Raw genomic sequence first — 22525 nt, forward strand, 5'->3', positions numbered from 1 at the left:
GTTTGATTTGGTCATTAGAATATATGTATGCATTTTATAAAATATCTATAATATCTATACACACACTCAGAGAGAGTAAAATATTGTGTGTGTGTGTGTGTGTGTGTGTGTGTGTGTGTGTGTACTTGAAATATGAGCCAGCAGTTAAGAACAATGGCTGCATTCCAGGTTCAGTTGCCAGCAGTCACAAGGCTGCTCACAGCCATCTGTAACTCCAAAAAGCTGACATCCTCCTCCAGCTTCTGCATGTTCTGTGCACATGTGCTGAACAGACAGACGTGCAAGCAAGACACCCATACCCAAAAAAAGTTTTAAAACCCAATTTTAAAAATCATGAATGCTCCTGGTACTAGGGAAATTCCCAGGAATCCACAAGGATGATCCCAACTAACAATCTAAGCAATAGTGGAGAGGCTACCTTAAATGCCCTTCCCCAATAATGAGATTGAAGACTATCTTAATGCCATCACAGAGCCTTCATCCAATAGCTGATGGAAGCAGAAGCAGACAACTACAGCTAAACACTGAGCCAAACTCCTGGAATCCAGTTGTAGAGAGGGAGGGTAATCAGCCAAGGGGTCAAGACCATGCTGAGAAACCCACAGAAACAGCTGACCTGACCAGTGGGAGCTCACAGACTCCAAACTGACAGCTGAGAAACCTGCATAGGACCGAACCAGGCCCCCTGAACATGGCTGTCAGTTGGGTGTTTGGGTAGTCTCAGGACCTCTGACAGTGGCACCAGTATTTATCCCTAGTGCATCAATGGACTTTGGAAGTCCATTCCCTACAGAGAGACACCCTCTCAGCCTAGAAACACCAGGGAAGGCCTAGGTACTGCCCCAAATAAGATGACAGACTTTGATGAATCCCTCATGGGAGGCATCAGCCTCTCTAAGGAGTGGATGGGGGTGTGATGGGAAGATGGTGGGGGGAATGGGAGGCCAGGAAGGAAATGGGATTGGTATGTAAAATAAGATTGTTTTTTATTTAAATAAAAAATTAATTAAAAACTCAAGAATGGTGATGCATACCTGTAAGTAATTCTAGCATTTTGGAGACAGGAGAGATAAGAGTTTTAGGTTGTCCCTCAGCCATATAGTCAGTTTGAAATCCTTTATGTTTCAAACATACAAATGATCACTTTATATTTATCAAAATAAAAAATAAAACAGAAAACATCTAAAGAAAAATAGACATATTCCCTTGCTATTGAAAGCACAAATACAACATTGAATTTCATGCCCCAAATCCACTGTTTCACTTATTTTTATATATCTAATGAATTTTGAAATATTTGCATGGTCTTGAAATACTCACATTTACCTATGAATTAGGAAAAATTTCAATTTTAAATAATTTGATTTATTTTAAACGTATGTATTGAAATGAAAATAATATAGGGATAGTGTATGAAATATGATTTCCTGTCTACATATCATTGAAAATTTAATAATATTGAAATCAGTTTGTCACATTTAATATATATATTTAGGGTTTTTAAAAATTGTATTTGAATTTTTATGCTAATTGTAGCATCTTGATATTGTACTGAATATTTTTAGTATTACATAAATGCCTGTATCAATTTAATAAGTAATTTGAGAATTTTAGAAAAAAACAGACAAAATATTTTAATTTTAGCTATTCCATGTTTTTTACAATTTAGTTTTATCCATTTAAATAAGTTATATTCACATTTTAATTCTTTCAAATGTAACTGTAAATAGTTGCAAATCATAAGACCTCCTGAATTACCATACAACCTATTTTGTGACAGCTGAAATGAAGAATACTAAATCTTCCCAAATATGGTGGGACATTTATGATGATATATAGTGATTTATAAAGTATGACTTTCTTCATTAGTTATCCAAAGATCAAGAGCTCCTAAATAGAACACATATGATATTATCTGTCTTCATTTGATAACTTTTATATGTTTGCTAATGTAAGATGATAGAACATCATTTAATATGTTTCACTTTTGCTGTACAACTTTTAAAATATTTAGATAGATGGATCTCTATTTGTGCTGTTGTCTGTGACAAACACAAGTCAAGAAAATCTGCTGTCCAGTAATGCTTCTGGTATGGTGTACTCTAAACAGATTGCTGAGAGCCTGAGCCCAGTTTTTTGAAGGAATGAAAACAAGTCCGTAATGTCTCATTTGCACTTATTTTTGATTTTGTGGGAATGTTGGCCAAGCTGATTTACCCTATTTTCTACTGAAAAATAAAACTATAGTATGATAAGTTTTTGACACAATGTAGGCCTTTCCCTATGTCTCAGTGATAGACACTTATTCTTCAAGACAGCATAAGATGAACACAGCAGAAATAGGTGTCCTAAGGAATGTAAACAGGAGAGCTGCAAAGAACCAGAGGACAATGAAGTGACATGTCTACATGAAATTAAATGTGTCTGAGACTCCTCTACCAAGTCTAGAAATGACTTCCAATTCACATTCAAAATATTTGAGGGCTGTTTCTGAGTTAACACAAAGCTGCTTTCTCGCTCTAGGAATCCCTTTGTTCAGGTCTGATATTGGCAGAGCCACAGTAGGTCTGGTGTTACCAGCTACTAAAGTGGCAAGGAGTAGTGTGACAGGAAACAAGGCTTACTAAAGCAAGGGCAAGCACAGCAAAATCACGAAGAAAGGCTGGGCATGCCTTTGATCCCAACACTTGGGAAGCAGAAGCAGGTAGATTTCTGTGAGTTCGAGGCCAGCCTGGTCTACTGAGTGAGTTCCAGGACAGCCTCCAAAACAATACATTGAAACCCTGTCTCAACTCCCTCCCACAAAACCATCACCAAGAAAAAAAGTCACAGCTAGCAACCATGGAATACAGGTGAGACCAAAGGATTATGTCATTTGAAGGAACAACAAGAGGAGCATCACAATGGTTATAGCATGCCAATGTGTTTCCTTCCACTGCTGTCTATTTCTCCATGAAGTCTATATGCAGTCCTAGATCCTTTCTATGTTCCTAAGCATATGGGTACAAGTGACATACTGACATTATGATTCTTTGCATCCCTTTTTCAGTACAACATTCCATTCTTCCAAAGGTTGTTTCTCAATTTCTGAATGGTCTTGAATAGGTTCTTCCCAGTCTCATAGTTCACAACTTGACTGCTGACCCTGCTTAACCGGTGGACTCAACATACATATCCTAAAGATTATATTCATTAACCTTAGAAGATTATTTTAGAGGAAGAAGCATTTTTTACAAAATCAAGAATATATCCACTGCCCTTGAAAGAAAAATCCCAAACCTTTACTATGTACATGATTTGTTGATGCTGTTTTTCCATGACAATTGCCTCACCATATTTCCTATGTGTGTATGTATGTATGTTCAGGGTATTGGAGGAACCAGAGGATAACTCACATGCCATAGATAGGATCTCCCATTGAGATCTAGAGCTTACCAAGTAGATAAGATAAGCAGGTCAGGGAACGCCAGCTATCTACCTGACTCTGCACTACCACACATTGATTGATTGATTGATTGATTGATTGATTAATTGGTGTGTTCTGGGGATCTAACTCAGGTCTTCATGCATGAGTGGCAATCACTTTACTGCAGGAGCTGCCTCCTGAGCCCTCACCATCCTACTTTACAGTTTCTTCCTCTGCTTTTGTACATGAGTCCTTCATCAAATCTGGATGGTTTATTTGCACTTTGTCTCTCAAATACATTGTGTGTTTTTATAGTACAAGCCAATAAAAAATAAAACAATATTATGAACTGTATCCCTTGGGATTCTTGCTTGTTTTCTATCTGAAACTTGCTTAGATATTGTAAGCCAATAAAAGGAAATGGTATTAGGAAACAAGAACATCTTGAAATACAAAATCCTTCCATTAGGGGTGGGGGGAGAAAGCCAGACATACTAACTTCTTCTTCTCTTGGATTTCTCTCATCTTCTTGGATTTTCCTTTTCAGTGTATGTGGCAGAGGTAACATGGCCACCCATCAACATGAGTTTGAGTTCTTGTTTTAAACATCTCAGAATGGAAGGGAACCCTGAAAACCTATCAGTTTTCTCAATTAGATTAGCATGGCTAGACTGAGAGTCCAAGAACCCTAGACAGATGGAAAAAATAAGCTTTGCAGAGCCCAGCCTGTAAGCATGAGGTATCCATCATGGCTATATTGTCTTAGAAACTATCACAGAGCCCTCATCACCACCAGGTGGAGAACTCAACCCTGAGAGACAACACATGATACGGTCCTGCAAACTGAAGTTCCCTGTAGAGGATTTTACAAGGATAATTGACTGATTAAAAATTTGTCATGGAGTCTGACTGTTAACAGATTCAGAGCCAAATTATCTAGGTCTATCTTTAGTCCTCCTAATAGCCACCCATTGTCTTCTTCTGTGTGTGACCTTACTTCTTTTTTACTAGAGTGTAAAACTTTCGAAAAGCATTGTTCACACACTACTGGCTTGCTGAGAGTGTCATGAGATAGTGTCTGAAACCTGGAAGTTTTTCCGACTTTGCTCTAACCTGCTTGCCTCATGCTTCACCAAGGTGTTTGGTAAATGTATTGGTTGTGACTTTGGTTGGGTAAGAATAGAAAGATAATGAAGCTGCTAACCTGGATCTTAATGCCCAGACCATGGTGTGTTCACCACAATTTGACTGAGAATAAAATCTCTGTCCTTTCTTTTGACAATCTGAAGACTTCATCTCATGATGTCCCAAGGACAGTTAAGGGGTGGGAGAGGTCTTTGCCCTCTTTCAAAGTACTTAAAAGAAAATGAATTTCCTCTTCTGAAATTGTCATATCTATCATCTCCAGGACAAGAACACTTATCACTGAAGACAGAAAGTTAACCCCAGGATGGACTTACTAAAATAACCCTATCTTCCCTATCTATGTGTCCTCACATGAATTATTACCTGCAGAATCCCAACTCCCTTCTCCTTGGTCTTGTCACTTACAATTAATTAGCTCTGGCAAAATGGTGTATAGACCTTGGATCCACTGAATATTTCAGTCTACATTTCTTTACTATTAAGGTATCTGGGGGCATAAAAAGTAAAATATTAACATTATAAGAAGCTTTATTGTTTTCTTTGCTGCTTGTCTGTCTTCTGTTTATTCAATTCACATGACTAAAACATACAAGATGTAGAATAGAAGAAAAGATTTTTCTCACCATATATAAAGTACATATATATATATATATATATATATATATATGCACACATGTTCCTTTCCCCCTTCTGTGTCTTAATTTTCATCTTTTCAACTAACAGGTAAAATCCCTGAAATATATTCTGATCATACCATTAGCTTCCATCAAGACAATAGTTAGAAACAACAAAGCACTTGGAAACTATAACAGTTTCCCCCACTTTCCTATAACCTGTCTACCTGATATACTCACTACTGTATCTGAAAAGTGTGTTTGTTATAAACACATTGTTTATAAACAAAGCATTCTTTGTTCTGTTAGTCATAAAAATTTCAAGAAACTGCCATCAGAAGAGGGAATTGGGGGCAAAGAAAATGTGTTCCTAGGCTATGGCCAATGATATTTGGCTGTAAAACATATTATCTCTCATCCCATTTTAGGTGAGAGTTGTGACTATGTCTTCAGTATTTAAATACTGATGATGACATTTTATCCATGGGTCTAATATGCAAATGCTGAGTAGCCATGGAAAACTTTTGGTAGCAGTCACAGGTAGTATTCTGGGAAACAGGCTAGCAACACTGAAATATATGTGAGAAATGCTGAGGGAAATAAGAAAGATTCCAGTATAAATGGCTAAAGACTGATCACAACATGACCATGAACATAGGGTATAACACAATACACTAACTTTTTTAAAGATTTGTTTTATTTCTATTTATATGCATGCATATGTGTCTGTGTGAGGGTACACATATGTGAGTTAGGGTGCCTGTAGAGGCCAGAAAAAGGTGTTGCATGACCTGAACCTGGAGTCATAGGAAACTGTTGGCTGCCCAATATCCTAACACTGTTGCTGGGAATCAAATTCAGGTCCTCTGCAAGGGCTGTGCATTCTCTTATCCAGTCAGCCTTTTCTCCAGATCAACAATTAACCTTTTGAAAATATCCTTTTAATTACTCTTGATTAATCCCGTGCCTATACAAAATCCAAGTTGATCATACTCATTCCCTTCTGCTCGCCAACTCCTCCAAGACCCCCTCAACTACTGGATCCTTCTCCTACACTCATGTTTCCAATTTTTTAAAAGAGCCCACTGAGTCTTATTACTAATGCTCACATACACATGGGTGTAAAGTCATCCATTAGAATGTAAGCAACCTACCAGGGTCCATACTCTTAAAGAAAAATAGACTCTCCCACCCTTCCTCCAGCAGTCAATTTCCAATAGCTTGTTAGCTAGGGGTGGGGCCTCATGACCTCCCCCATCCAATTAACTGTTTTAATTAGAGTAACTCTAGATAGTCTAGCACTAAAAATGCACCCCCATTTAAAGGAAACAAACATGCAATGCAGTGAGGATGAACCCACCTGGATTAGGGCATATGAAAATCCAAGTGTTTCAAAATTCACAAACTTCAATAAAGGAGAGCTGCACATGTCAGCTCACATTCAATTGAAGGTGCATGACTGTAGTGCGTTCTTTTCAAGCTATTTCTCTATGGTTTCCACTACTCAGAAGACTGCATGCAATATTAATGCTCTCGGTTTTGTGAGTATACAGCACACATTGCATCCCAAATAAAAGAAAAGCTCCTCAATTCCTAATCATTTCAATAAGCTCTAATGTAATATTTCCTACATTGGAAATCACAGTACTTTATTTAAGGAAATTGGTCTGGCCAAGTAAGCTGTGTGTAGTGCAGGCTGCACAGACGCCAGTTCAAAGGATCAGATGTCAAAGTGCTCCTTCTAATGTCCCTTAATCATCACTCCGATTAGTGCCTGAATAGGACTGTGATTAAAACGCTGCTGTCATTGTCTACCTATTCAGGCTCCTAGCATTCTACGTGGGTCCCACCGATTAGCGTTTGAATAGATGAGCGATTAGAAAGACAGCTGCCATTGTATGCCCATTCTGGAAAACAGCAAAACTCGCATATTTATTTGCTATGAGCACCAAATAAGTGTTTTGCAAAGGTAAAATATACCATTAGGCTCTAAAGACAATTTAGCTGATTTCTTTTGTTCAGAACACTCTATTTTCCCATGTGCAAATATATTTCTTATTTGCAAATACAGTAATATGCTTCATTAATATCGTCTAAAATATACATATTCTGTTTTACAGCCATAGCTTAACACACATCTGCTTTATTATATAGCACTTATTGACCTACAATACATCATGCAATTCCAGTTTAATATTTATGATTATGTGAAGAATTTCTGTATAAACAAATCAAAAACGATTTGGTTCCAGATCTTCTGGATCCCATCTCAGTATTTTTAGAACACTGTGCAGCTTGTATGAACAACTTCTCCTAAGAGAAAGCTCTGTCTTAGATGCTGAGTGTGTGAAAAGAGCTCACAGTTCACACACACTGGCTAGCCCATCAGGAGCTCCCAGACAGACTGAAGCTGTATGCAGCCACTGTGGGATCCCCTTTTCTCACATCACGGGATGCAAACGTCTAATCTACAAATACAACTGAGCCAGGGTACCACATGGATATTTCTTTTAAAGAAATGTAGAAAAGAAAATAATGTATTGCAACTTCATGCATATAAGGTGAAACTCAAAAAAAAAAATCTGTGTGTGTGTGTGTAGGCTTGCACATGTATGTGCTTTGTATGTATGTGTTGGCATGTGAAGGGCCAATCTGCTGTGCTGCCAAAATTTCTGGACAGTGGAGGCATTGGTACAAAAACAATTCTCCCTTCTATGGGGATAAAAGATAGTTTATTTGGGAGCCAAATATGAGTGACATGGCCCAGAAAAACAGATTCCAGTTGTATCAAATTTCATCTTCCAACATGGGAACAGTTTGATAAAGTGTTTATAGTAACAGAAAAAAAGAAAATGTAACTTTATGACACTTTTCAACTACTTTGTTGGAAACAACGGGGACCCAAAATTACAGCACAGCACGGGAACTTCTGATATACATTGCAGGTGCTATCTGAGGGCATTCTTAGATTTTTGGCTGGTGAAAACTAGGGATCTGTTAAGTTTACACATTACAAAAGGTCTCAAATAACATCCACAAGAATGTTAAGTCAGACACAGAAGTCTGCAAGAAATGCCTATTTAGAGAACTAAAAATAACCCAAGATAAATTGTAATTGGACTCTAGATCTCCAGCGTTCCAAATTGTCCACAATGACTGAAATTCTACCAGTTAACCAGCCTTGCAGAAGTGCAGTTTCTTTCGAGGGGCTTTCTTTCACAGAAATAGTCTGTTCTCAAGTTCCTCCCACTGGCCTTACTCCCATGTTCTTCCCTGTAGTCTGCAATTCCATGTCATGAAGGACTCACCTGCAGCTCTGCAGCTCTATCTTTATAGCAACAGAAATCTACCTACAGTAACAACCCCAAATGCTAATTCTCAGCAGCACCACTACTCAACGGAGGGCCATATGTATGATAGGCTACATGTATGCACACATCCTCTCATTTCACCTAGTGCATAGAGTTTATTAGTGTCTTCATTTACAGACAAAGAAAGGGAAGCAGGAATAAATTTGTTTTAGTGAAAATCATTCAGGTAGTAAATGACAAAAGCATTAAGTGAACCCAAGGTGCTGGTCTCCAGATGTCAAACTCTTAACTAACCTGTCAGCAGCTGAATACTGATCCTCTGACTGCTTCCCTAAAATTCCAGCCTCAAAGAAAAGGCAGCTCATCATAAAGAGAATTTTCTCCTTCTTTTACAAATAAAGCTTGTTGAAATCCACCTCTAGAGAGTTTTCTTCAGCTTCATGTAAACCAAGACTAGGTATCTAGATTTTATTCTGATTAACAATGAAGGAGGAAAAAAATTGCTTAAGCATTATATAATTTTCAAACCAGAGAAGAACAAAATGAAACTAGCAGAGCTAATGGCAGACAATTACAAACGAGTTTAATTTGTGTGCCACTTGTATGTAGAGAAAGTTGTGATTGGCCTGAAATAAATAATTGAACATCACTTTTTTTGTAATAGCCTCGGGATATCAAGAGTTAACACTTGTCTTCTTTTTAGGCAGCTACTGTTTTATTGCATATATTTGCTTGGAGAATAAATCTCTAGCCACACTACTTCTATTCCATGTTAAGAGAAGCAACAACAAAAGCTACTTGCAAAGTGAGAACATAGCATTTGACCAACACTAAACTATAGAATATATCAAATAAGGAATCCACCCCCTTAATGAGCCAGTGTGCACTTCTCTTAATAAAATAAGCAGATTTTTGACCTTGTCAATATGTGTAATTAGCTGCGATCATCATTACCACTACTCACTGCTGCCCTCCCTCAACTCTACACCCTACTCCTTGCAGAACTCAAGCTGATTCTTGACCTTTGGCTCTGTCAGCTCCCTCGGAGGTCTTTCCTATACACATTTGCACTCCAGCAGGATCCCACTTTGTAGGCTTCCTCCTTTTAACTCCCATCTTTAATTTCAGCTTAAGAACTGCTTTCTGAGGGAAATCAGTCTTGAATCCTGAAGCCAAGCTTTATATTTCCGCCACAACTGCCATGGCAGACTGACTGATAAAAGTTAACTGTGAATACAAATTTAATGCATTAATAGAAGTGTGTATACTGTCAGGGCAACCGGGGCTTGTGCCCCCAAATCCATCGTTAGCCAGAGTGGTGGTGCCTATGTGACATTTAGTTGGGTAATTAATAAATCTGTACATGTGGGATTCAAGTTAATGTTCAGAGTGTGCCCAGCATTTAAATGGATAAACTAATTTGAATAGGCATTTTAGAGTGTAGAACAAAAGTAAATTCTTAGCCAGGCAGTGAAGGTGCATGTAGTTAATGCCAGTACTTGGGAGACAGAGGCAGACAGTTCTCTGAGTTAGAGCCCAGTCTGGTCTACATAGTGTACTCTAGGAAAGCCAAAACTACACAGAAAAGCTTTGTCTCAAAAATCAAAAGAGGAAACAAACAAAACAAGTAAATTTTTAGGAAGATTCACTGCTGTGGAAAATCAGTTCTCTCCAATGTTAAGCTAATGCACCAACGTATTTAGGAGATGTTCTCAGAGTTCTTACTTAATGTGCAGGCAATAGAGACTAAACCACACCTGCAGTCTTTTATCTGGGTTCTTTCCGGAGTCTAGGTGAATTCTTGTAGATGATCATTATTACATGAAACATGTTTTCAAAAGGAAACAAATAGAAGTTTCAGTGTATAAAGAGAAGACTAGTGTAGTCAGCAGTTCTAGCGCTATCACTCAAGTCAGTGGCTCTCAACCTTTCTAGTTCTGAGAACCCTAACATAGTTCATCATGTTGTGGTGACCACCAAATAAAATTATTTTGGTTACTGTTTCATCCCTGTAATTTTACTACTGTTATGAATTGTAATGTAAATATCTGATACACAGATGGTCTTAGGCAACCCCTATGAAAGGGTGGTTTGAGTCCAGAGGGTTGAAACCCACGAGTTGAGACCTGCTGGCTTAGCTGCTTTATGTCACTTAGCAATCCTTTCATCTCCAGGGTCCATGTTCCCATAAGGAGATGACCATACTCATGACAATCATACATAAATGCATACATACATACATACATACATACATACATACACAAAGAGTAATAATCCTCATCCATCAGAATTGAAAAGCCACAAGAATGCATTTGGAATATTAGTACTGAGAATTTAGTAAATGCTCTAGTTAGTTCCCATGACTAAGCATTTAGCCACACACCCAGCACTAATCCAGATGCTGAGAATTCAGCTATGAAAAAAGCAGGTCCTTATAGACCTGACATTCTAATTAGGAGACAAAACATTAATTAGGAGACATAGTATGTTAGCTGCCAATTGCTATGTAAAGAAAAATGAAGAAGGAAAGGACAGATGCCGAATAAATGCAAGGGGCAGAAGTGGGCTCGCAGCTGTTGGCTAGTTACAATTGTAAATAATTTAATCAGGGTTTGCCAGCATCGACTCCCACCCCACCCTCTTCTTCTCAATCACCATTGTCTGTGAAACTATTCTAGACTACGGCATACGTCACACAACTGAATCCTGTATTCTGCACATTCCCTAAGACTTGGAACATGAGAACACATAAATGAAATACCCTTGCTTTGGGGGACAGACACAGAAATAATACATAAGAAACTGAATAATGAGACAGCATCAAATGAGGCATTTTAATCAGATACTTTAAAAATGCCTTGTTCATGATAAATACGTTGAAATTTCATAAGGAAGGAAAGTATTAAGTATTCATATATCATGAACATTTCAGTATTGTTTGCTCATATTTAGACCCAGGCTCATAATCCTAGTCAATAAAAAGGAATGAAGAAGAGGAGGAGGAGGAAGAGAAGGAGGAGGACCTGCTCTGAGGGCCTAGAGAGATAACTCATCAGATAAAAGCATTTAATGTCCTTGCAGATGACCCAAATTTGGGTTCTAACAACAGATAGAGCAAATCATAAGCTTTCTGTGGCCTTTATGGTCTCCTTTTGCACCTGTATTCATACGTGAACATATCCACAAACATACCACACAAATATACATATCTAATTAATAAGATAATATATCCAAGAATAGAAAAAGTGATCTTTTTTATAAGGATAGAAAAAAGTGAGCCAGAGTGCACAAATCCCAACACTTAGAAGGCAGGGACATGTGTATTTCTCTGAGTTCAATGCAGCCTGCTCTGCAAATTAATTTTCAGACCATCTAGGGTGTTAGCAGTGAAACTCTGCAGAAAACAAAATTTCTACACTATGCTTTCCAAAACTTTTTCTCTGAGAAAAAGGAAATAATGGCAAAACTCAGAGAAATGGCATTTCTGCCACAGTTAGAAACACAGAAATCAAAGTTTCAGGGAAAGAGAACTGAACTTGGGTGATTCACAGTAGCTAGAAGAGGAAATGTGAGTCAAGGCAGAAGTAAATTTCTCTCAACTTTTAACCTTTCAACAGAGATTACATTAATATTTGAATGGCAGAGAGACAGGAGAGGAAGAAAAGCCAAAAAATGCTGGAGGAAAAGGTTTCAGGAGAGCTCCTCACAGATGCCAACATCTGGTGTGTGACAGTCAGAAGACACAGAGTCTGTGATTTAGGAGCTAGCTGAGGTCTGAGAAAGAGGTCTACAGCATGAAGTCCCCTAAGTTCCAGGGCTCAGCATAACATCACAGTGACTACCACACTCTCAAGGCCTTCAGAGTAGTGAAAAGGTGGGTGACAGAAGAGAGGATTCTGGTGACTGGGAGAGGAGAGTGAAAAAGATCCTTAAAGAATTTTTGTGGGTGGGAAGCAATGGGAGATGACTTAACTGGGTGTGAGTACCTACTGCTCAAACAGGAGAATTCAAATTCAAATCCCCAATACCGGGTTTTAAAAAGTAGGCACTTTTTAAAAATGAACTGAAGTCCAGAGAGAGAGAGGAGAAATGCTGGGATTTCTGGCCCCCAAACTAGCCCCAGGTTCAGTGACAAATCTTATCTCAAGTGAATGTTGAAAGTGATAGGGCAAGACACCCAGTGTCCTTCTACAGGATATAAATAGATAAGGCACACACACACACACACACACACACACACACAAAATAAAAAAAACTGGATCTGATCCAACTCATATATCAAAATTACAAATGATGAACCAATGAGACAAAATCTCTTTAGTTCATATGTTAGTCCAGAAAAATAAAAATAAAAAGAGTCAGACAAAGAAACAAAGTTAGTCACTGATGCTGCTAAGGGTAGATAGTTAAACTTAGGGGGAGGAAAACAAAAACAGTGACATTCCCTGCATCCCAGGAAGTATCTAGTCATATATTAGCATCCTCTACACAAACACTGTCTTTTCTACCAACCAAAGAAGGTTTTATAAGTTGCAAAGATCCAAAATGCAATGCAAGCTCTGAGAATTGTTTGTCGATGTGGTGCAAGAAGAGGCAAGGTAGAGAGGGGTCACTTCCTCACTATCAACGTGGTGCAAACCCCATGAGGTTGTAACATTCACGCTTAGAAATCTAGAGAGTAGGTCATGGGGGAACAGGAAGGTTGAGTGGGGGGTAGACGAGGGGGAAACAGGAATCATAAGTTAGAAGACAAATCTGGCACCAGTGAGACCTCTAGTGATCTAAAGGGATGACACCAAATGGCAAGCTAAGCAATAGTGGAGAGACCACCTCGAATGCCCATTCCTGATAATGAACTTGATGTCTATAACCATCCTGGAGCCTTCATCCAGTGACTGATGGAAGCAGAGGCAAACACCTACAGTTAAACACTGAAATGAACCCAAGGAACCCAGTGACAGAGAGAGAGGAGCGGTGAGCAAATTGGCAAAAAATGGGCTGGCAAAACCAGCAGAGACAACTGATCTGAACAGGGGAGCGCTCTTGGACCCCAGACCGACAGCTGGGAGGTCAGCATGGGACTGATCCGGACCCCCTGAATGTGAGAGTCAGTGAGGAGGCCTGCGCAACCCATGGGACCCTGGGCAGTGGATCAGTGTTTATCCCTGGCATACAAATGGACTTCGTGTGTCCATAACACAAAGAGGGATGCACTCTCAGCCTGGACTCTTAGGGGAGTGCCTGGACCCTGCCCTGAGTGAAATGACAGTCTCTAGATATCCCCTATGTGGAAGGAAATGGTGATAGGGTGGGAGGCTGGGGGGCTGGTGGCAGGGGTGCGGGAGGAGGGGAGGGAGCAGGAAGTTGGATTGACATGTGAAACAAGCTATTTATAATTAAAATAAAAATAAAAGAAATCTGGATTGAGAATTTGATAGACCAGTATTGTGACTCACATTCCATATTACATCTAACAGTGTCATAGAACTAGCTAGCTAAGCAAGAGTGAATGAATCTGGTAGAATGTTAACAACTGAAGATGATGTCATCTAACGACCAAGAAAACCTGAGAAGGGAGGAAATAAGCAGACCCAGAAGACAAGGCAAACCATAAGCAGATAATTGTAAAAGATTATAAATGAACCTCACTGGGAACACATGAAGCCACAAAGAAGAGAAAAATGAACGGTATTCATCTGTGTATACTCTTGTAAGTTCACCTCACCTCCCACAGTTGGTTTTTAGCCCATTTCTCACCTCTACCTGTCCTCACTTAAGGGCAGGAGGTTCAGTGCCACACAAAGCCCTGTATCATCTAAAGCAAAGAAAAACAGGAATGGCCCTACTTACATATTTTTCATTTATGTCTATGATAATTTTTTGAGCACTGGGTCTTTAGATAGCCCTTTATACGGACTATCAGGAGTCAGTGCCCCACTTGCACAATCCTAAATCCTGCCCCATCTCAAGATCTCCCCTTTTCTGTCTGCTGACTCTACACACTGCTCCTGGAAAACTCTACCTCCTCTCTGTCACACATTTAGAATAAATTCTCTAAGATGCTGAAAACAAATGGCTCACTGTAGTTAACCATGTTTCCTTTTATTTTCCACCTGGGATAAATTTTCTGATTCACAATATTTTTCTGGTCTTCAAAATTGCTCATGGAAAAATGACTGCAAAAATATTTATGTAATTAGGACAGTTCAACATTTTCAAAATGTCAAAAATAAACAGTGGCTGTGGAGCACCTGCTTAAAAGATATTGGGAATAACTGCTTTGTGCTTCATTACCCAGTCCAAACATATTTGCCAGCTTAAATTCCCGATGTAATTCAGAATTTCCAATTAGTAAGAGAATGCTAGCAAACTGCCAAATAATGAAATTCTTGGGCGAAAAATTCAAAATTGACATCCTTGGGACAAAACAATGCCTGTACTCTTAGAGGCCAATAATCTGCCTATTAAGAGAAAATTAGAGTCTGTCTTAAAAAAACAGAATACAACTTTTGAAGATTTTATGTTTTTCTAAGTAACATTTGATATAGTACCTGAACTCATCAGCTGAATGAGTACAAAGATGGAGGAAAGTTAGGTAAGGAATGAGGACTGCACAATGCCTCCTAAAACCTTTACCTGAGATCTCAAAGAAATTCATGCATGACCCAGATATGCACTGTGATTAGTTGGCGACTTTCTGGAATGAGGCTGACCATAGTCAAACTGAAGCAGAAGTCTTAATTCTGTCTTCTGAGGTAATGTTATCATCCACGTTTTTTTTTGAACTTTTAAAGTATGTCTGTTTTCATAAACACATTTGGCTTTTCTAAGAATGTGACATGAAATACTGGTAAGGACATAAGTAATTTGAATGAATCTAAGTAAATAGTTTACCATTTTTCAGCGTAGCCATTATCATGAGTAAAATAAAGTAATCTGAGGGACCCACATTCCTCAGAAATCAAATGCAGTAACAGGATGTACACAAGAACTGTCACTCACTGCAATGCAAGAAACTATGTAATCCTAATGTTCCATATAGAAAGAATTGAGAAAAATAAGAGTCCTGTTCATTTGTTCACTCATACATTCGTTCAATAGCTAGGCAGTAAGTACCAGTTAGGTGCCAGGTGCCATTTGAGAAGCTGAGATCACAGATAAGAAATGTATGAGAAGTGAAATATAAAGATTCCTGCTCTACTAGGTGTTACTCATAGGCAAAAAGGAAGACAATGGACCAACTATGAGTAAAAGGAGTGTAGCAAATATTGGAAAGTCATGCAAGGAAGCCTAAGAAAAGCCAGGTAAAGAGCAGGCAGAATTTGACATAGGGTTCCTGGAAACAGCTTCGCTGAGATGATAGGTGAGCAAAAGAAATTCTGCAGAAAGACCCCTGGCAGATTCTCAGCATAGAACTTTAAAAAAAAATACCTCAGCTATGCTAATTGTTAAGAATAGACTCCACTTGGAAAGGGGATACACATTGAGATGAGTCTCAAGGCTACCACAAAGACCTAAAGGAGTAATGATACGGACATTGTACACTCTTAATATTTTACTCTAAAGGAAAAAGATGAAGGCAGAAATTCTGGGGAACAGATTTTTGGGGATAAGATAGTAATTTCATAATTTGACTATCAGCATGTCACATTTGAGATGCCAGTTATATCTGCAAGAAGAGTTATTCAGTGGGTATTTGGTTGTCATGGTAAAGATAGAAAGATTGGTTAGAGTTCTTAATATCAGAATTATCTGACTGAGAGGGAAGGATTTGATTAATAACATAGTTTTTAAAAAATAGGAGCGAAAGGGAGATAGGGTAGAAGGGGAGAGACATGCACACATACCACAGAGAGCAGGGGAAAGAGAGTGGCAGAAGAGAGAGGGTATGAGAGAATCAGTCTTCCAGGGAAGAGAAATTGAAGGGCCAAAGCAGATACTGTGGGTGAGGCCCTGAAATAGAAATTTCAGCACTGACACATAATTTTCCTAGAAACAAAACTGGATTTGAGATTTGAAATACATACTTACTAAATGAATGCTCTGCTGGAATACGATGGGGCCAGGGGAAGGATGAAGGAGGATAAGACAGAGCCAAGAAACATCCATAATATTGTCTAGTCTCAGCCAGATCCAGAGGCTCTACAATGTACCCCCTGGAGGCAAGGGGTAGAGCCAAATTCAAGAATACAGCTCTGCTGGGTGTGGTAGTGCACTGATTAATAAGAGCATTATGAAGGCAATTGGATCTCTGGAAGTCCAAGTTCAGCCTAGTCTATATATCAAGGATCTCTTGGTCTCTGACACCACCCCAATAGAAACCTTGGGTATGTCATTATCTCAGGAAAGGGTGGGAGCTGAGGTTATCCACTTGCTCCATTAGTGTGCTTTGTAAAGGGATTCCTGTTTTCTTGTCTTCTTGTGTTTGGCTAGAGTAGCTATTGCCTGTCTGAGTGCTGTCTGTCTTACTTGTTCTTTTGGCTAGAGAAAACAGAAATGAGTATTGCTGGTGTGCCATGAGTACAGAAATAATAGAAAGTAAAAATCAAATCATATCCTTGATAACAACATCTCTGTGTTTTACATCAGCAGGGGATTCTTAGGCAGAGGAAGGAAAGCTTATCAATTGGTAAACTAAGAATTAGCTTGCACCCTAGCTCCTGATCTCCCCACAGAAGTGAACCTCACTGCTCTCCTCTCTCCATATCTGAATATCACTGGAGTTTATAGAGTGATCTGCATCTTCAGCAGATCTTGTACAATGGGATTATTATTTTTACATAGATTGGAAGCTTTTAATTTATTGTCCCATTTATATCTACTCACTATATAAAATCCAAAATACACAAAAATGTCAAGAACTTAAAGATAACCACCATTAATAACTATGAGGACACTTTTATTATTTGTGGATGTGCACAAAGGTACAGTTTTATATAAGTACACACAATGCAATTATATATGTATATATATATCATGTGCTTTGTATGTAATGTATACTGTGACTGTTTAACTCAGTGTATTAACTATTTAAAAATAATTTTAATGGTCATACAATTTAACACTGAATATATTTGCTTTAATTAGTTAATCATGACACAGTAGTTGGAATTCAGAGTATTTTCTTCTACATTTTTTCTCTACTAAATAAATAATGCCTAGAATAATCCTCTTTCTACATAATTAATGTATACCTAATTCTTAATTCTTTCCATAGGACATATTACTATAAGATGAATCACTGGATGTATTTGATAATTCAAAGTTATTTGCATAAGTTGAAATGTGTACTCTGTAAAACCCATAGTACCTCAAAATGTAGTTACTTAAAGACAGTATTTAAGGAAGTAAACAGATTAAAATAAGCCAGTAGAACAGTAAGACTACATGAAAACAGAAAGCATTGGAAGCAGGAAGTATTGATAAGACAAATAGAAAGGTCTCAGCAGGATTCAGCCCTGCCAACATCGTAATCACAGACAGTCTCCAATATAACAAAAACTGAATGGTTTTAATAGCAATCCTATCATGTAAAATTATTATTAATGAATAGTCTCAAATATATCACGAGAAGGCTTTTCTACAAATTCAAAACAATAAATACTTAGTTGGGAAAACATCTCAATACTACCTTGAGTAATTATATATTTTGGAAGACAGGACATGAAAAACTCAATATATAAGATCACATCTGGAATAAACTGATTATTTTCCTAAGATGCTAGTGATAATAACAATCATAATAGAAAAAATTCTATTTCTAAATAGAACCTGGACCAAAGAATGTTAGATCATTTATGAATGAAAGGCCTCAGGGAAGGCATCTGATGTCTCTGGATCATAGCTCTCACATCTTTAAAATGAGTTATTCTTGATAGCCTTTAACAGGTAAGTTTGAAGATTATACCATTCTGCTCTCATTGCTCTTCAATTGTTGCTATCATTATAAAAGATCATAACATGTCATCACATGATCCAGTGTGGGCTACACTAAGTGTCCTTTCAAAGACCTGTACTGAAAATGTCCTGGTAGGGAATAGAGCTCTCAGGAGCAGACCAAGAAAAACAATGTCAAATCCATGGCTGCAACTGATTGAGAGATCTTTTCATACCATACCCTGCCTGTCTCTTTGTTTTCAGAACCCTTTGTAGGGTGGCCCATGATAGAAAAATGTAACAGGTACAATAAGCAAATCCACAAGTGCCTGCCCCATCATTCTAATGTAAGGAGGAACAAAAAGGATGAACATGAAGTCACACATCTTAAGCAACAGTATATATAAAGCATCCAGAGAACAAACACCAAAATACAGCTCCAGCCTTATTAATTAATTTGGAAAACTCATTTTGGAGGAAATTCAGTAAAAAGGAAATCCGTTCCAGTTTACAATTTTGTAGCCCACAAAACATTTTCAACACCGCCTTTGAGGTCCTATCTAACAGCCATTTATAATCTTGAAGCCTGTGATTGTGACGTAGGCACAGATGAAAATTCTAAGTTGGATGTTGTGACTTAAGCTGCAACCTTAGGACACAAGAGGTGAGGATAGAGAGAATCACATGGGTATGAAGCCAGTCTCGATTACACAGTGAGTTCTGGTCTTGCAAGCAGGTAAAAACCTGGGAATGTCAGCTGTTTATACTGGACACGTAGTAGTCATATGTCCCCCAGGAACATATTTCCAGATAATAGGTAGTAGTGTGTCACACCATCCTCAGTGACACTGGAAATTATGGTGTAGAAAATCTTTCACCATGTTACCATTGCACAAAACAATTTTAAGCTAAATTTAATACAATTTAGAAAAAGAAACATTGGTTTGAGACTTATCAAAAATAAAATGTTTAAAGTACTTCAAAAGCACAGCAGCACTTTGTAGATATTTAATTACATTTCTAAGGATACAAATGACATTGCCTCAGTATGAGGAATCATTGTCAGCAGTAAATCATGTGTCAGTGATACTTACAAAGCAGTTCTTATCAGAATTTCTTTTCCAATGTTTCTTGTCTAGTTTCTTGGCCACAGTGGAACGCAGTGTTGCATGAGCTTGAATTCGAGGATTTAAAGCCAGGATATTCTGAATACAAGAAAAACAATATGCAAACATAAATAACCATGTTAGCATTGAAACAAATAAATATTTATTTGTATTACCCCATTTCCTTAAGTAGGGACTTAGCTACAAGTGAAAACTCTTGTGGTACATGAGATAGAGAAAAAAATCAGATGTAATTCAAACAAATTAGAAAATGATCCAAAGTTCATATAATGATGTTAAAGAAAATTAAGAAAGAAGTCTTAGACTTAAACCAGGACCTATACAGGAATATCACAATACAAGGTGGAAAAGCAAAGAAGAACCAAAGTTGTAATGAATAAAACCAAGAAAATAAAACACCATTGGTATTAATCAATCATATCTGGATAAAATGTGAACATCATAACTCTTAATACCCTTTCTAATAATTATCAAAAAATTATTGCACAATGGATACATATACAAAACAACTCCTACACCCAAGGCTCAAGAAACATGGTGGAAAATGGGGTAGAAAGATTGAAAATGCCAGAGGATCAGGTGTTTGCTTTGAGATTATGTCTACCAGTAATGACAGAAGCTATACCCATATATCTACCAACTTGACTGCCTAAACATGAGCTGAACAAGAAAAATAGGCATGCCAAAGTGAACAGAAGAAAAATCATGAGACTCCAACCTTACACAAAGAACTACACGTAATTAAGGAATGCTGATAGTGGAAAAAATAGTTATTCCCAGGGAAAAGCATACCAACTAATTATCCAATACCAAACTTTCAGTTCTGAAAACACACATACAAGTAACATTATACAATTTGGGCAGGTTATATTTAAGAGTATATGTATATGTATAAGTATATGCATGTAAAAATAATTAATGAATAAAGATACCATGACTTTGAAGAGAGTTGGATATATGGAAGGGCTTTAGAAGGAAAAAGTGGAAGGGGAAATTGTATAATTATATTACAATCTCAAAAATAAAATAAATCATAATAATAATCATAAACCACTGTGACCAACAAAAAGCCAAAAACTTTAATTTACCAGAGGAAAATCTCCAATGACAAATGATTCCGTTCAACCTAGTCAACCTTTTTGCTAACACAGTTGAACAATTTTGACATGGTGAAAGGCAACATATAATAGCAGGAGAAAAGATCTAGGAAAAAAGGGGGTTCTGGATATGACCAATGACTAAAGTGTTTTCTGGGCAAGCATAAGAATCCACATTCAGTTTCCCAGGACCCAGGTATAAAGCCAGGCAAGGGTGGTGGCTGCCAGTATCTCCAGCCCTCTAGAAGCAGAGACTGGGATCTCCAGGGTAAGCTGGCTAGCAAGAATGCCTAGAACAAATGAGATCCAGATTCAGCAAGACATATTGCAACAATGTGGTGGAGAGTGATTATGTGAGACACCCAGTATCAGCTTTGAGGTGCCATACATGCACACATGTATATACATCTGCGCACAGATGTGCATAGCAGACATGTGAACACACACATGCACATACACATGTAAAGTACATACATACATGAAGATCACTCCTAAAAAAGGACAGAAAACACACAACAGTTTTAAGTTTAATGAATTGGGTAGTAATTTATTTTAAACTAGTAAGAAATTTCAAGATGGTTGAAATTAGAGATTTTAATTCATATAAAAATCAAAAGTTCTGAACTAGAAATCACAGTTGCAATCTTTACTGCAGTCACCTACAAGAGCATGTGTCTCAAAGCTCTTCTCTACAAATGCTTCCCTGACCAGATCTACCTTTTTGCTTCAGAGCCCTCAAATATCTCTACAAGGATAGGCTAACCTGAGCAATTACCATGGGAGCTTTCTTCCCTCATAAACTAAGACCACCGGGGGTTAGAGAACGGGTGATGTTTTTAATATTTTAATTTATTCTTCTCTCATATATTATATCCTGACCACAATTTCTTCCCCCTCCATTCTGCCCAGTCCCACCCTCCCCACCTACCCTCACTCCTAGTTCTAATCCCAGGGGTATCAACCAAGCACATCACAACCAGTTTCAATAAAACTAGGCACCAACTATCATATCAAGGCTGGATGAGGAAACCCAGTAGGAAGAAAAAGATATCAAAAGCAGACAAAAGAGTCAGAGGCATGCCCTACTCACACTGTGATGAGTCCACAAGAACACCAAGCCAACAACCATAACATATAGGCAAAAGTGCAGATTCACAAAGGCTCCCTGTTTGTCACTTTAGTCTCTGTGAGTCCTTATGATCACAGCTTAGTTGATTCTGTAGGCCTGATTTTCAGTGTCTGATATGCAAGGCCAAGGACGAAGCACATGCTCATATCTGCATAATGAGGGATGCAAAACTGCTAGTGTGTGTGTGTGTGTGTGCACGTGTGCACACATGCATGTCCAAACGCTGGCCATATAACATTCAGTGAACTATCTATCCTTTTTACCTAGACTGGAAGAGCACTGTATGAAACAAAGTACATGATATAACATATTACCTAAACTTTAGAACAACTCCATACAAAAGAATGTGGAGTAAAGATGAACTCCAGAGGCTATGTCCAGCAATAATCCCCCTACATGATTTATGCATGCCATGCATAGATATGGTTCTGACAGGGTCCTGAGAATCCAGATCCTGTTGTACTAGTAACTTCAGGAACTTCCTCCAGCCTAGATTTTATAATTCCTTCAAAATTGGCCTACCAAGATTATCTTTTCCACATATTAAAATGAATCTGTATCAGGATTCCATGAAACTCTTCATAACACCAAGACAAATGAATAGACAAATTCTTACACTACTAAATATGGTTAACAATGCCCTTCCCATCTTGCATTATTCAGTTCTATATGTTCACCTAAATTAATCATTTTCTGGGTGATAATTTAGCTGATTTGTAAGAATATTTATCACATGATGATACAAAAGACTTTAAGTGGTAGAAAGTACAAACATTGCTTAAGATGGATTTTGTATTTAGTATAGAAGGATGAAATCAG

General features: G+C 38.0%; 1 protein-coding gene across 1 annotated transcript in view; it reads right to left on the bottom strand.

The window, feature by feature from the left end:
- Positions 1 to 22525, bottom strand: part of Dpyd (dihydropyrimidine dehydrogenase) — an 819213-nt gene that overhangs the window by 751460 nt on the left and 45228 nt on the right. Inside the window, exon 2 of the mRNA XM_040751969.1 lies at positions 19448 to 19558. Within this exon, the coding sequence (XP_040607903.1) occupies positions 19448 to 19558 (111 nt within the window). The remainder of the gene's footprint in view (positions 1 to 19447; positions 19559 to 22525) is intronic.

The sequence above is a fragment of the Mesocricetus auratus genome, unplaced genomic scaffold (genome assembly GCF_017639785.1).
Source record: "Mesocricetus auratus isolate SY011 unplaced genomic scaffold, BCM_Maur_2.0 Super-Scaffold_100009, whole genome shotgun sequence".
Classification (NCBI taxonomy): domain Eukaryota; kingdom Metazoa; phylum Chordata; class Mammalia; order Rodentia; family Cricetidae; genus Mesocricetus; species Mesocricetus auratus.